Here is a 17,244-nt window from a genome sequence, read left to right on the forward strand (position 1 = left end):
GCTGGGGCTGTTTTCCCTGGAGCGTCAGAGGCTGAGGGGTGACCTTATAGAGGTTTATAAAATCATGAGGGGCATGGATAGGATGAATAGACAAAGTCTTTTCCCTGGGGTCGGGGAGTCCAGAACTAGAGGGCATAGGTTTAGGGTGAGAGGGGAAAGATATAAAAGAGACCTAAGGGGCAACTTTTTCACGCAGAGGGTGGAACGTGTATGGAATGAGCTGCCAGAGGATGTGGTGGAGGCTGCTACAATTGCAACTTTTGAGGCATTTGGATAGGTATATGAATAGGAAGGGTTTGGAGGATTTTGGGTCAGATGCTGGCAGGTGAGACTAGATTGGGTTAGGATATCTGGTCGGCATGGACAGGTTGGACCGAAGGGTCTGTTTCCATACTGTACATCTCTATGACTCTGTATGACTCTAGGTGGAAGACTGTATTGATAGAGTTAGCAACGCTTCATTCCTTTCTTAGATTAATCAATTGAAGAGGTACTGACAACATGAAAGGTTAAAGAAATATACGTTTTGTTACACTAAATGGCTTATACCAGTGTTGAGTGATGCGATTTGGATTAAAGAGGCTTTTAGTAATATGTAGGTTTTACCCAAAATTTGTGCATAATTTCAGCATCATAGTCTTTAACATATTTGCTAAAGAAACAAGTAGAAGTGGTGTGGTCAGCAGAATACCAATAAATCTTTGAGAAACTGTAGGCAGCCCTAATAAGCAAATGAACATTACCTGCCCTGATTTTTGCAGATTTTTCGGAATGCAAATTCATGTCGTGACTTCGGGCAGGGTGCAATCTTGTTACAGAATGATGTGTTGGGACTGGGGAAGCCAGTGGGGTACTTCTCTGAGAAGCTAAGCCAGTATCTAAAGAACTTCTGTGCTGTAGAAGAAGAGACTTTGGGATTTTTATTTGCTCTTTCGTACTTTGAAGTCTATGTCTGGCATGGTAACAGAGAAACATTATTTTATGCTGATCATAACCTACTGGTGTTCATTGAAACGTTTGAAACTTAAAATGTGGGACTATTTAGATGGAGTCTTTTGTTTCAACCATTTCATGTTACATTGCTGGAAAAGATAATGGAATTGTGAATGCATTGTCCTGAATGTGAAATTTTGGAAAAGGTTAAGATTTATTGGTTAGGGAAATTATTGGAAAAGATTGTCAGGGACAAGAAGTGGGCGGCACGGTGGCACAGTGGTTAGCACTGCTGCCTCACAGCGCCAGAGACCCGAGTTCAATTCCCACCTCAGGGAACTGACTGTGTGGAGTTTGCACATTCTCCCCGTGTCTGCATGGGTTTCCTCCGAGTGCTCCGGTTTCCTCCCACAGTCCAAAGATGTGCAGGTCAGGTGAATTACCATGCTAAATTGCCCGTAGTGTTAGGTAAGGGGTAAATGTAGGGGTATGGGTGGGTTGTGCTTCGGCGGGTCGGTGTGGACTTGTTGGGCCGAAGGGCCTGTTTCCACACTGTAAGTAATCTAAATCTAAATCAAACTATAAGTATTTATAAGCAAATGGTCTGATTAGCGATAAACAGCACAGTTTTGCAGGGGAAGGTTGTGTCTCACTAATTAGATAAAAATTTTTTGGGAAGGTGATGAAAATTATTGATGAGAGAAAAGCAGTTGATGTTGTCTACATGGATTTCAGTGAAGCCTTTGACAAGGTCCCTGTGGCAAACTGATACAAAAGGTGAAATCACATGGTATCGGGGTTAGCTGACAAGATCAATACAAAATCAGCTTAGTCATAGGAGACAGAGGGTACTGGTGGAAGGATGATTTTCGGAATGGAGGATTGTAACTAGTGGTGTTCCATAGGGATCAGTGCTGGGATCTCTGCTGTTTGTGACTTACGTAAATGATTTGGAGGAAACTGTAGCTGGTCTATTTAGTAAGTTTGCAGATGATACAAAGATTGGTGGAATTGCAGATAGTGAGGAGGATTCTCCGAGGCAACAGCAGGATATAGATCAGTTGGAAGTGTGGGCAGAAAAATAGCAGATGGAGTTATGTGGCACGTTTATACAACTTTAGTTAGGTCACAGATGGAATATTGCATACAGTTCTGGTCACCACACTTCCAGAGGATGTGGATGTTTTAGAGAGAGTACAAAAAAGGTTTACCAGGATATTGCCTGGTATGGGGGATTTTAGCTGTGAAAAATGATCAGATAGACTAAGTTTGTTTTCACAAGAGTGCAGGAGGTTGAGGGGCGACCTAATAGAAGTTTATAAGATTGTAAATGGCATGGGTAGAGTGGAAAGTATGAGGCTTTTTCCTAGGGTGGAGAGATCAATTACTAGGCGACACATGTTCAAGATGCAAGGGGGGAGTTTAAAAGATATGTGCGAGGCATGTTTTTCACACAAAAGAGTGATGGTGAGTGCCTGGTATGCTCTGTCAAAGGATGTGGTGGAAGCAGACACAGTAGCATCATTCAAGAAACACCTGGATGAGCATATGAATAAGATAGGAATGGGGGATATGGTTCCTGTAAGTGATAAAAGTTTTAATATTGAAGGGCAAAATGTATCGACACAGGCCTGGAGAGCTGAAGGGCCTCTTCCTGCTGTATTGTTCTTTCTTTGTTCTTTATTTGCTAAGATTGTATACGGTTGTGGGGTGTGGGGGCGTGGAATGGATGTATATCTTTGTTTTGTTGTTTGTGTATCACATTTCATGGTGAAACACATTTTTCAAATGGCTTTTCATCTTTATAAGTGTTCCTTGTTTATTTTTCTGTAATTGGACTAAATTGGGAAAAGGACTATTCTAAAAACCAAGGATTGTTGAGGAAATTTTGAAAGTAGATTATCAGCATTCATCATAAGTGCATGTTAATACAATAGAAGGAGGTTACTGCTGACGGGTCATAGCTGGACATGTGTACAAAAGGAGATTTGGCTAGTGACGTGTAACTGATTGACCTGTGAAGTAGTGACCAGTTGTCAATGACAAAGGCCTTTTACCTGCCAACCTTTTACCTGTAATATGGGTGTGAACAATATGGTTAGAAACTTTCAACTTCCAGAAAGTTAATGGTGTCATTTTGTGACTCCAGAAATAGCAGGGCCTCATTTCCTGTATGCTGTTCGTAAACACCTCTGGAGCAGGTGGGACTTGAACCCAGGTCTTCAGGCTCAGAGGTAGGGATACTACGACTGTGCCACAAGAACTGTCACTTCATGTTTTATGTTTTTGCTAAGAAATTGGCGAGTTGCCAATTATGGGGGCTTATTGCATGACTAATGCTTTATTAATTGTCTGACTTACCTCATAAGCATTAGCTTCCTTTTGCTGGCTGAGAAGTGCCTCCGTGTTGCTCAGGACCATTTAGCACAAGCCACGTGCATTCTTTATCCAAGAAATTGGCATGTGACATTTGCCAATCCCTTGTGACCACCATGGCACCTATTTGATCCACATGTGGCGTCTTAGGAAGACAGACTTGCACTGCTGGCTGCATCACTTTGGTGGAGGCGGCATGGAGACTTTGTGCACAGACATGCACCCAGCTGATGGATTGAACCGGACTGCATTTCAGGCCTGCTCATTCGGTGCCTACCTGAATGCTTGCAGCATCCATGCCTTGTCTTGCCTTGTCAATTAGCACAGTCACACAACCAGGCAGTCTGTGCTGCTTTTCAGCAGTCCTCATTAAAGGTGTGGATATTTTGCTATTGTGCTAAATCCGTTTCATATCTGCATCATGTGTCAGCAGCTTACACAACATATGTGCAGCAAATAACCAGCCATATCTCAATGTTTTAGGCTAGTGGTCCTCTCTGAACTGCACGGAGGCATCTATCAATCAGGAGATCTCGGCACAGTAAGTTAAGGACAGCTTCAGGTGCTATACAGAAGATTGGTCATGTTCAAATATCCATTCTGAGTGTTCTCAAACAGGGGTTTGTATCTCTGCAGTCCATGGAGTGGGTCATGGTCAGTCCAGTGGGTCCATAGTGACCAGTCCAGGGAGGGGGCTCATGTGGTCAAGAAGATTTCAGGGGGCTGCAGACTAGAGGAAAGAAGGGAATGATAAAAGAAGAGGGGAATAACAATATTTGTAAGGGATGAGGATGAGTAAAGCATTGTTGAGAAGGTGTTTTGCAGGAATATTTTGTCCATAGTTAGGAGTGCTGTGGCCTCAATGGAGACACAGTATATGACTGCAGCAGGCATAGTCAACTCAGAAGGAAGGGCCTAGGCAGGGTGCAAGATGGTTCATGTCGACAAATTGGCTGGTGCAAAGCCTAAGGGGTTTGTGAGAAGGGTTACGAGGAAGTGGATTTGAATGTTCAGTGTCTCAATGACGTGGAGGCTACTGGCCAAAGAGACTTTGCAGTCACCTTCCATTGTGCTCGAAATCGAAGGTGCACAATATGAAAGAAAATAGTTGTGACCACAGTCTGGATGGATGGCTCAGTGATTGACCTATGAGGGAGTGGGCTGTGAAACTCTCTGATATGAGGCCCATTAAATGCACAATACTTAATCCATAATTGCTGGTCACTGTAATGCATTGGCTTCCTGTGTGCTGAACACTTCCCTGTCCCAGACATCACTGGCTACTTTATTCACACCAAAACCTTTTGACGCAGAGGCTTTGGCAGGAATAAGGATGTTTATATAATGATGGCCATTGGTATCATCAGGACCCATTTCCCTGTATGTCCTTTGTTCATCTTCCTTCCACATACTGCATCAGTCTTAATGACACATGGCACATCCTCTGTGGCCATGAGGTTATGCATCATGTTGACATAGTTACATTCAAGGCTACACAGAGAGACAGGCCTCTAGGGGAGACAGGCTTCTAGGGAAGCTGACCATTTTACTTAGGAATGGTGGACATGCTGATGGTACCTGCAATTAAGAGATTGAGAGTGGGATTGATGTGAGAGTTGAAGTGGAATGAAGAATGGGATTTATTTGGTTGGCAGAACATGGTTGGTTTGGCATCACTGCAAGAGCATTCTATGACTTCTGAGAGGGCCAGGGTTCTTTTTCTATAAGGGCTGTGAAGTTTAATGCCAGGCACCCCTCCAACCATCCTGGTCCTTTCAGCTCCATTGCAGGCAATCTGGAATAGGAGGAAGGGAAAGAAAGTGAAAGGCACGGCTGGTTGTGATAGTGTAGATGGGAGAACGATGGTGAGGTGTTCTGAGGGAGTGAGGGGGCAGCGTGATTCCATGCACTTGGTGTGTGGGAGATTGGGGGAGCAAGTGTTGGAAGATGTTACAGGCAACTGTAAGCGTGGTAGAGCATGAATCTTAGTGGGAAATGGATGCAGTGAGTGTGAAGTAGCAGGGAGAAGAGTGCTGCTCTCATCCTGGTGGAGGAGAGAAGATAATTAATTTTCTAAAGGCAAAGCAGGTTGCACTGTCAGGATGGAACTGACCTGGGTAGTGACCTCCCATCAGGCTGCCAGGGTCTGACTTCAAGCGCCCCTCTGCTGATCCTCCAGGAAGAGGTCTCCTCTCCTTTACAGGACCTTCAGTTTCTCATCAGACATGCCACCTTTCCCTTCTCTGACAAAATGTCCTTGACAGAGCAGAGTAGCTTCGGTGCACAATGGCTTTTTAAGTATGACTTGGATGCCAGGGATGGTGGTCTTCTGGCTTTTATCCAATGAGAGGTAAGTTGTTCTGGGAATGGCGTATGGTAAGATAGAGATAGAATCGTATGTGAGGGATGTCAGAGGAACAAGGTTGATAATTTATGAAAATATTAATATTAAGCTGACAGATTGGACTTCTGACAGGTGACCAGAAAAGCCAGGCAACTGCAAAGCCGATTTGGCTTCATTCTTTCAAATGTACCTTCTGTGGATTTATCTCTCCATGATAATATTGATAATTGTGATTTAATCCTTTTGGCGCCAATGTTCTGCTTTCACACTGAGAATGCTGTCCATCATGTTGTATGTCACCAGATCAATGTTAAATGGGATGAATTCAGAATAGATCTTAACTGGACATCCATGATGGGCTGTGATCCATCATCAATAGCGGAACTATATTCAGCCACAATCTGCAATGTAGTGATCTGACATATCTCACGCTGTACCATTACCATCAAGCTAGCAGATGAATCTGGATTTACTGAGAAGTGTTTGAAAGTCTACAACAAAGCATGGCTGGAGAAACACAAGACATATCAAAAGTGTAGCAAAAACACATGACAACATTCTTGCTAAACAACAGAAACAAAATACCATACACAGAGCTATGTTGCCCAAAAGGTAACAATCATATTGGAGTTCTTGCCATATCCATTTGTGGACAATTACACAACTAATAGAAGGAGGAATATCCATAAACATTGCCACCCTAGATGATGGTGAAGCTCAACACAAGTGCGAAAGCCAAGGCCAGGGTAATTGGATTCCTCTCCAGCTTCACCTGTTCTCCCCCCTGACCCACAGCTGTGTCTGATCTCCCTTCCCACCCCCAGTCCATCCTTTTTCTCTCTCCACCCTGCAGCCATGCCAGTTCTGCACCTTTGCCATGCCCAATTGCTGTTCTGTCAGAGGGATCTGAGTGTCCTTGTGAATGAATCGCAGAAAGTGGGTATGCAGGTGCAGCATTGTAATAAGTAAATGTAATTTTGGCACTTATTGCAAAAGGACTGGATTATGAAAGTAAAGAAGTATTACATGGCTTTGTGCATGGGAAATCATGTCTCACAAACTTGATTGAGTTTTTTGAAGAAGTAACAAAGAGGATTGATGAGGGCAGAGCGGTAGACGTGATCTATATGGATATCAGTAAGGCGTTGGACAAGGTTCCCCATGGGAGACTGGTTAGCAAGATTAGATCTCATGGAATACAAAGAAAACTACCATTTGGATACAAACTAGGTCAAAGATAGAAGACAGAGGATGGTGATGGAGGGTTGTTTTTCAGACTGGAGGCCTGTGACCAGTGGAGTGCCACAAGGATCGGTGCTCGGTCTACTACTTTTTGTCATTTATATAAATGATTTGGGTATGAGCATAAGAGGTGTAGTTAGTAAGTTTGCAGATGACACCAAAATTGGAGGTACAGTGGACAGCGACAAAGGTTACCTCAGATTACAACAGGATCTTGATCAGATGGGCCAATGGGCTGAGAAGTGGCAGATGGAGTTTAATTCAGATAAATGTGAGGTGCTGCATTTTGGGAAAGCAAATCTTAGCAGGACTTATACACTTAATGGTAAGGTCCTAGAGACTATTGCTGAACAAAGAGACCTTGGAGTGTAGGTTCTTAGCTCCTTGAAAATAGAGATGCAGGTAAATAGGATAGTGAAGAAGGCATTTGGTATACTTTCCTTTATTGGTTGTGGCTGTACAGGACATTGGTTAGGCCACCGTTGGAATATTGCATGCAGTTCTGGTCTCTTTCCTATCGGAAAGATGTTGCGAAACTTGAAAGGGTTCAGAAAAGATTTACAAGAATCTTGCCAGCATTGGATGATTTGAGCTATAGGGAGTGGTTGAAAAGGCTGGGGCTGTTTACCCTGGAGTTTCGGAGGCTGAAGGGTGACCTTTATAGAGGTTTATAAAGTCATGACGGGCATGGATAGGATAAGTAGACAAAGTCTTTTCCCTGAGATGGGGAGTCCCGATCTAGAGGACATAAGTTTAGGGTAAGAGAGGAAAGATATAAAAGAGACCTAAGGGGCAATGTTTTCATGCAGATGGTGTTCCGTTTATGGAATAAGCTGCCAGAGGAAGTGGTGGAGGCCTGTACAATTGCAACATTTGAAAGGCATCTGGATGGTGTATGAATAGGAAGAGTTTAGAGGGATATGGGCCGGGTGCTGGCAGGTGGGACTAGATTGGGTTGGGATATCTGGTCGGCATGGACAAGTTGGACTGAAGGGTCTGTTTCCATGCTGTACATCTCTATGACTCTATGACTCTATTGTTAAAATTATGAAAGGTGTTGGTGAGGCTACAGCTGGAGTATTCCTGATGAAGGGCTTTTGCCCGAAACGTCGATTTCGAACTCCTTGGATGCTGCCTGAACTGCTGTGCTCTTCCAGCACCACTAATCCAAAAGCTGGAGTATTATGTCCAGTTTTGGTCGCCTTACTTGAGGAGTGATGTGGTGACCTTGGAGGCAGTTCAGAGGAGATTCATCAGATTCATTGCAAAGATAAAATGACGGTTGCATGAAGAGCTGTTGAATAGCTTGGGCTTGGACTTGCTGGAGTTCAGAAGAACGAGTGAGTATCTGATTGTGGTATATAAAATGCTAAAGGGGATTGATAAGATGGATGTTGAACAAATGTTCCCCCCTTGTGGGACAGTAACAAACAAGAGGTCATAGCTTATAGAGTGACAGGAGGTAGGTTCAAAACTGAGATGAGGAGAAATTAGTGATTTTTGAGAAGATTTGTAGCTCAGGTTGAGGTTCTGGATGTAAATTTGCTCGCTTAGCTAGAAGGTTCATTTTTAGACATTTCGTCGCCATACTAGGTAACATCATCAGCGAGCCTCCTGTGAAACTGTGTCCCCCTTTTTGTTTATGTGTCTTGGTTTCTTAGGGTGGGTGATATCATTTCCGGTTCTTTTTCTCAGAGGATGGTAGATGGGGTACAAATAGATGTGTTTATTGATGGAGTTTCAATTAGAATGCTACGCTTCTAGGAATTCTCGTGTGTGTCTCTATTTAGCTTGTCCTAGGATGGATGTGTTGACCCAGTGAAAGTGAAGTCCTTCTTTGTCTGTATGTAACAATATTAATGATAGTGGGTCGTGCCTTTTTGTGGCTAGTTGATGTTCATGTATCCTGATGGCTAGTTTTCTGTCTGTCTGACCAATACCAGTCCTTGCATGGTATTTTGTAAATGACATTTGTTTTGCTGGTTGTTTGTACAGGGTCATTTAGGTGCATTAGCCACTGTTTAAGTGTGTTGGTAGGTTTGTGAGCTGCCATGATGCCAAGAGGTCCGTTTGGTCTCATTTCAAAAATGTCTTTGATGTCTTTGGGTGCAGTGGCTCAGTGGTTAGCACTGCTACCTCACAATACCAGGATCCCAGGTTCAGTTCCAGCCTTGGGTGACTGTGTGGAGTTTGCGCATTCTCCCCGTGTCTGCGTGGGTTTCCCCGGGTCTCCGGTTCCCTCCCACAGTCCAAAGATGTGCAGGTTAGGTGAATTGGCCATGCTAAATTGCCCATAGTATTAGGTGCATTCGTTAGGGTGGGTTACTCTTTGGAGTGTCGGTGTGGATTTGTTAGGTTGAAGGGCCTGTTTCCACACTGTAAGGAATCTAATCTAAGGTAATGTGGCTAGAGTTTCTGGGCACGTTGTGTCTGCTTGTTTGGGTTCACACATACACTTTACCAAGCTTTCACACACGCAAATACACATCTCTCACGTGCACTCACACTCACATGCACACATTGACATGCACATACTCTCTCTCATACATATAAGTATGTGGGGTGAATTTGTATTTGCAGAATTATATTTGCAGATACATTGTGCATTTTTGAGCAAAATACAATCTGTGGGCAGTCAATACATGTAAACATATAATATTTCATAAATTCTACTTTGGAAATAGAACCAGTCTGACTCAAGATTGGGATACAGCCAAACTCTAATCTCATACTTTTCATGCATTGTCTGAGCTGAGATGTTACCTTTTGTTATAAAACCTTAAGTTATCTCAAGAAGGTGACTGAAAACTCTGGTGCGGCCGCACTTGGAGTATTGTGTACAGTTCTGGTCACCGCATTATAAGAACGATGTGGAAGCTTTGGAAAGGGTGCAGAGGAGATTTACTAGGGTGTTGCCTGGTATGGAGGGAAGGTCTTACGAGGAAAGGCTGAGGGACTTGAGGTTGTTGTCGTTAGAGAGAAGAAGGTTGAGAGGTGATTTAATAGAGACATATAAGATAATCAGAGGGTTAGATAGGGTGGACAGAGAGAGCCTTTTTCCAAATATGGTGACGGCGAGCACGAGGGGGGCATAGTTTTAAATTGAGGGGTGATAGATATAGAACAAATGTTAGAGGTAGTTTCTTTACTCAGAGAGTAGTAAGGGCATGGAATGCTTTGCCTGCAATGGTAGTAGATTCGCCAACTTTAAGTACATTTAAGTCGTCATTGGACAAGCATATGGACGTACATGGAATAGTGTAGGTTAGGTGGGCTTCAGATTGGTATGACAGGTCGGCGCAACATTGAGGGCCGAACGGCCTGTACTGCGCTGAAATGTTCTATGTTCAATGTTCTATGAAAAGAAATTCTGGGATTTACGATTCAATGAACTGAAACATTCTAAAAGATGAAAGACTTAACAGCAATCTAGGTTTGTTCAATATATCATTTTAATTGCATGACACTGTGATCTTTTGCTATAAATTCTGTGTCTCATAATCCTGCTCCACTAGTTACCTGATGAAGGAGCAGTGCTCTGAAAGCTAGTATTTCCAAATAAACCTGTTGTACTATAACCTGGTGTTGTGATTTTTAACTTTTGTCCACCCCAGTCCAACACTGGCGCCTGCATCTTATACATTATGGCACTCCAAGTGTGTATCAAAGTATTCTTTTAAATGACATGAGAATTCCCTCCCTACTAAATTTTCAGGCAATTCCAGATCTTCCACCATCCTCATGTCTACCATCCTCAAAGTTATCACATCTTTCCTATACTACAGGGATGATATCTGCAGGTAGTATTCTAGCTATGGCCAACTCATGCTTTATACAGTTCCAACATAACTACTTTTGAGCTCTTCTCTTAGTCATTTAGTTATTGTCACTTGTGTTTTTGACAAAAAATATTGTGTAAAGTGTTTAGTGCAATGCCACAGTGCCTATATTAATAACAGAAGGTAAAGATAAGAAAAAAAAATTAAGACCAATTAGTTAAATTCATGACTCCTGAGTTTGGGAAGGACGGTACCACTGCAAAACCGCCATGCTGGGCTGGTGGAATACCAGGCCAGAAGCCACTGCTGAAGCAGGCCAACCGCACCGGGCTGCTGGACTCCCAGGGCACAAGACTCCGCGAAGCCCCCCAAGGTACAATCTTGTTGCCGGTCACTGATCCTGGGAAAGAGGATGTTGCAAAAGCTACTCAAAAGAATCCTGGGCCATGTCACCGAAGATGCTGAAGCAGATCACCACTGGATGTGACTGCAGTGATAATGAGGAGCTGCCATCTCTGCAGCAGCAGCCACCCAAAACCTCCATCCTCAACCTCATTGTTGCCTCCTGCAATACCAAGTCCTCATCCTCACCCCACTGCAAGCTGCCTCCTCGACATCAGAGTCATGCTTGGGGTTAACCAGCCGCGTCGCTAATATCCATCAGAATCCCACTCCAGGCTCGTCAGCTGCCACCATGCTCCGGACCCTGACGAAGGTTGACTTCCTCTTGCCTTCTGACAAAAAAATAAGAAAGATGAAAACATAAAGTGGAAAATCACTGCCACTATCTTGTAATTTGGAAATGCTGGAGTATTCAGTGTGTTCAATGCCCGAATGTTACCTTAGATCCTGAAGGCTTTTACTTTCATTATTTGTCTGCTTTATGGGACCTGTAATGATAATGTAAGCAAGGCCTGTGGATATTCAACTTCTGTTGTCTGGTAATATCTGAGATCTTAATGGACGAAAGTGATTTTTAAACTCAGTGAGTGAGATCTCATTAAAAAAAACTAGACGTGCAGCTTGCTACTTGCATCAGTAGGGTGCTCAGTGTCTTTGTAGCAGTAATACAATGGTAGTTGCTGGTGCAGCCTGAGGTGCACTATTAAAGTGCATTCTAAATGGATCAGAGATTTATCAGGAGGGGTCTTAGAGGCTGGTATATAGCAGATTCCAGTGTCTATGTACATGGAGTGCAAATGGTCGGTGGCCATGGAGTGTGGTGTATAACTGAACATATTTATTTATTATTTAACTAACTGGAGGAGGAGGAGGCTCCATAATATTCTAATCCCCAATAATGGAAGAGCCCAACAAGAGATAAAGCTGAAGTATTCACAACAGACTTCAGCCTGAAGTGCTAAGTGGATGACCCAGTGGACCCTAGCATCACAGATGCTAGTCTTCAATCAATTTGGTTCATTCCATGTGATATCAATAAATTTCTGGAGGCACTGGATGCTGCAAAAGCTACTGGCCCTGACAATATTGCTGTAATAATACTGAAAAGCTGTGCTGCAGACTTTGTCATGCTGTTCCACTGCAGCGACAACACTAGTATCCACCTGAAAGTTGCCCAGGTATGCCCTGTACACAAAAAGTAAGTCAAATTTAACCCAGCCAATTACCACCCCATCAGTCTACTCTCAATCATCGTTAAAGTGATGGAAGGTGTCATCAACAGTGCTATCAAACAGCACCTACTTAGCAATAGCCTGCTCATTGACATCCAGTTTGGGTTCCACCAGGGCCATTCAGCTCCTGACCTCATTACAGCATTGGTTCAAATATGGACCGAGAGTACCAGCCCTTGACATCAAGGCCACATTCAATCGAGTGTGATGTCAAGGAGCCTTAGCAAAACTGGAATCAATAGAAATCAGTGAAAACTCTGTTGGTTAGAATCATATAGCACCACAGGATAATAGTTGTGGTTACTGGAGGTCAATCATCTCAGTTCCAGAACATCTTTGCAGAAGGTACTCATGGTGGTATCCCTGGCCCAACCATTTTCAGCTGCTTCATTATTGACCCTCCCACTATCAAAGGTCAGAAGTGGGAATTTTTGTGGATGATTGCACATTGTTCAGCACCATTCTCAAGACCTCAGATATTGAAGCAATCCATGTTCAAATGCAACAAGAACTGGACAATACCTAGGCTTGGCTGACAAATGGCAAGTAACATTCATGCAACACAAATGTCCGGCAATGACTATTTCCAATAAGAGACTATTTAAACATAGATGGTTGCATTCAAGGCATTACCATCACTAAATCCTCCACTATCAACAGCCGGGGGTTACTTTTCTTCAGAAACTCAATTAAGCTCACCATACAAATACTGTAGCAACAGGGTCAGGTCAGAAGCTGGGATTAGTGTAATGAGTAACTCACTTCCTGATTCCCCAAAGCCTGTCCATCATTTACAAGGTGCATGTTAGGAGTGTGATGATATAGTCCTCACTTGCCTGGATGAGTGCAGTCCAACAACACTCAAGAAGCTTAACGAGATCCAGGATGAAGCATCTGCTTGATTGGCACTACATCTACAAGTATCCGCTCCTTCCACCACTGACCATCAGTAACAGCAGTGTACACAATCTACAAGATGCAGTGCAAAGATCCTTAAACAGCACCTTCCATACCCATGGCCACTCCCTCTAGAAGGGTAAAGGTATGGAAACACCACCACCTGCAAGTTCCCCACCAAGTCATTCAATATCTTCAATTGGAAATATATCACTGCTCCTTCACAGAATCCTGGAATTCCCTCCCTAACGGGTTTATGGGTCATCCTATAACACATGGAGTGCAGTGGTTCAAAAAGGCAGCTCACCACCACCTTCTCAGGGGCAACGAGAGATGGGCAATAAATGATGGCTAGTCCCCAACATCCATATCCCACAAGAAAATAAAAAAAACTTTGTCTTCTGTCTCTTGGGTTTTGTACATACTCCCATTAGTACGATTATTCCTTTTCATTTTTCAGTTCAGCTTATATTGCCTTGTTTAACATTATTTCTATCATTAAATCTATTCTTGTTTCTTTATTCAATACTATGACTCTTCCTTTGATTTTATCCACTTCTTTAGCACATTTAAAAACCTTGTAACTAAGAATATTGAGCTGTCATTCCTGCTATTCTTTCAGTCATGTCTCAGTTTTAGCTATAAAATTGTAATCCCATGTGCCAATCGGTGCTGCCAGCTCATCTGTTTTATTCCTCAGATTTCTTACATTGAAGTGTAAAACCAATTAGCACTGTTGAACCCCCTTGTCTATTTCCTTTACTTTCTCTGCCTATCAAAGGGGTTTGATGATTTTCTACCTTTCATTTCCAACCTTTCTTGTCTCCTTTCTGAAACTGCTCTCAGCTTCCCACCCCACTGCTAAACCAGTTTAAATTCTTCCCATCAGCATTAACAAAACCCTTTGTGAAGATATTGGTCCACACTCTGTTGAGATGCAACCTATCTAGCTTGTTTCACCTGCCCCAGATATAGTTCCTGTGTTTCAGCATTTTGAAGCTATCCATCCTGCACTTTCTCTCTAGCCACATATTCATCAGTTTTGTTTTCTTATTTCTGTACATGAATTATCTGCAACAAGAAAGCATCGAACTATGTCCCCTCAGCATTGCCATTTTGACTTCCCTTGCATCAAAATAGTTCAGGTGATCCTTAATGCAAATCATGTGGCTACAAGGGTGGGATAGAGGTTCAGTATTCTGCAAGAAGTAATTCAACTCTGGATTCCCTATAAGGGACAAATCAGAAGTGTGATGAAACATTCTTCACTTGCCTGGAAAAATGTGGCTCCTACAACACTCAAAAAGCTTGTCATTATCCAGGATAGAACAGCCCACTTAAGAGGTACCCAGTGAGTGCACTAAACATTTGCATCAGCTACCACTGATGCAGAGGTGTATACCATATACTGTCATTTTGATTCTTTTGTATTTTTCCCACAATGTTTTTCTTTTAGAAAACTTGCATATCTGCTATTGTGCAAAAAAAAAATAATGCTGAAAAAGGTGATGAACAAGCATGATTAAGAAGGCATGCTTTCTAAGAAATCACAGTATTGTAGAATAAAAAAGTAATACAGAATAAAACTATAAGATATGATTTTGATTTTTATTTTCTCTTATAGGTGTGATGTCTCTTTTGAGGCCCCTCTTACTGGATGTGGTTCCAAACATTCAGCAGACGGCAGCTTTGGCACTGGGACGTCTAGCTAATTACAATGATGATCTGGCTGAGGCTGTTGTTAAGGGAGACATTCTTCCGCAGCTTGTGTATTCATTGGCAGAACAAAATGTAAGACATATTTCCTTTATACAGAAACAAAAAAAGAGAGAAAATTTGCATTATCATAAAAGTAGTGCTCTACTCCTCAGAAGAATTAAAGTATTTATTAAAATAAATGCCATGTGATTAAATTCCAACTGTGAGCTAGTCTTGTATATTTTTTTTCCCCTACTGAAGGGATCCGTTTAAAACAGCATAAATTGGCTGCACTGAAGAGGCTTTGCACATTGTTTTTTTATTATGTCAGGCAGCTGTGAGACAGTGGTTAGCTAGGATCATTGAGGGCACCAGCAGATTAGCGCAGGGTCACAAAAGGCCTATCATACTTTACAGACTGAGGGCAAGTGAAGGAAGCTAATTAGCCAGTTCATGTAGAGTTTAGCTGCACATGCAAGCAATCTGTTTGTCCCTTGGGCAAAACTATCTTCCTGACTTTAAAGTTGGTGAGTATAGTGATGACACATTGTTTCAAAACTGTTTAGAGAAAAATCCTATTAAATTTCCATCTTGATGCATTTCAAACAAAAACTAATAACTTTTCTTAAAAGGCAAGGGATACACAGTGTACATTAAAGTAAACTGATAATTTATGTATGGATCCTAAATGGTTTATGGAAGTTAACTTCCAGATAATGAATATGGTGATTCACATTTTGATGCTGCTCATTGTTATTTCTGGTCACATCTTGAAAGCTCTAGTTATTTAATCTTGTCATACTGTGGTTTTTGTGTTGAATTATATAAGGAAACTAAATTTAATGAACAGAACATTTATTATTTATCTGCTCTTTTTTATTCAGAGCTGCCACATTGGTAGACTCTCAAAGCTTATGCTGCAGCAGATAACCTATCAGCTACAATCCAGGATTTTGCAAAGTAATTTTCATTTAGTCATGTTCATCTTTATATTTTTAACAAAGTAGAAATGATGGATGAATATAGTATAATTACATTAATAGTTGTGCTGGTGTCTGGCCTGTACAAGCTTGGTAAAACAGGTGTGCTATTTTATTAGGACAAAATTGCCCTGTTAATGAACGTTGTTAAAGATATTGATGTTTTTAGATATTGTGAAAAGCCATTCATATCCAAAATATATTTGTGTTATGGAATGCTGTAGTGAACAGGGGAGATACTGGTACAATGGAAATGTCACAAAGGTATGGACCATGTTCAAATCCCACTATGACTCCTGGTTGAATTTAAATTCAATGAATGAATAAAATCTGGAATTGAAAGCTATCATCATCAATTGCTGTAAAAACCTATTTGCTTCATCATTGCCCCCTGCAAAAGAAAATCTGCTTTCTGGCCCACATATGATTCTTAACTGCCCTCTGAGAAAGCCACTTGGCTTAGTGGATGGGCAACGAATGTTTGCCTTGCCAGTGATGTCCACATCCCATGAAAGATTAAAAGAAACGTGAAAGTATTAAGTAGTGCAAAGCTTTATCTGTATAAACAGAATACCAAATACTTTTATTTTTATAAAGCGTTTCTACAAGAAAGCGGCAGCCTTTGTGTTGAGAGCTGTAGCCAAACACTCTCCTCAATTAGCCCAAGCAGTGGTGGATTGTGGGGCCCTGGATGCACTGGTGATCTGCCTGGAAGAGTTTGATCCTGGAGTCAAGGAAGCAGCAGCTTGGGCATTGGGATATGTTGCACGTCACAATGCAGGTGAGGAATATTTGGACCTGGCTATCTGCTGAATTTCACATTTTAATGCAGTTAATCCTTGTGAACAGTTATGTTCAATTTCCATGGCAACACAAACACAAAAGAAGCCTGCTTGTGGAGTGCTACTAAAAATGATATTCTGTAACATTGCAGGTTAGACCTGATGAACTTGTCCTATGTTTGACTTGGTAAAAACAATGACTGCAGATGCTGGAAACCAGATTCTGGATTAGTGGTGCTGGAAGACCACCACAGCAGTTCAGGCAGCATCCAAGGAGCTTCGAAATCGACGTTTCGGGCAAAAGCCCTTCATCAGGAATAAAGGCAGTGAGGCTGGAGCGTGGAGAGATAAGCTAGAGGAGGGTGAGGGTGGGGAGAAAGTAGCATAGAGTACAATGGGTGAGTGGGGGAGGGGATGAAGGTGATAGGTTAGGAAGGAGAGGGTGGAGTGGATAGGTGGAAAAGGAGGTCGGCAGGTAGGACAAGTCCGGAAAAGTCATGGAGACAGTGCTGAGCTGCAAGTTTAGAACTAGGGTGAGGTGGGGGAAGGGGAAATGAGGAAACTGTTGAAGTCCACATT

General features: G+C 42.3%; 1 protein-coding gene across 3 annotated transcripts in view; it reads left to right on the forward strand.

The window, feature by feature from the left end:
• Positions 1–17,244, forward strand: part of spag6 (sperm associated antigen 6) — a 206,000-nt gene that overhangs the window by 45,303 nt on the left and 143,453 nt on the right. For all 3 annotated transcript variants that reach the window (XM_043690438.1, XM_043690439.1, XM_043690437.1), the window contains exons 3-4: positions 14,830–14,996; positions 16,481–16,664. In XM_043690438.1, coding sequence (XP_043546373.1) covers positions 14,830–14,996; positions 16,481–16,664 — 351 coding nt within the window. The remainder of the gene's footprint in view (positions 1–14,829; positions 14,997–16,480; positions 16,665–17,244) is intronic.

This window comes from Chiloscyllium plagiosum, chromosome 5 (assembly GCF_004010195.1).
Source record: "Chiloscyllium plagiosum isolate BGI_BamShark_2017 chromosome 5, ASM401019v2, whole genome shotgun sequence".
NCBI classification, from domain to species: domain Eukaryota; kingdom Metazoa; phylum Chordata; class Chondrichthyes; order Orectolobiformes; family Hemiscylliidae; genus Chiloscyllium; species Chiloscyllium plagiosum.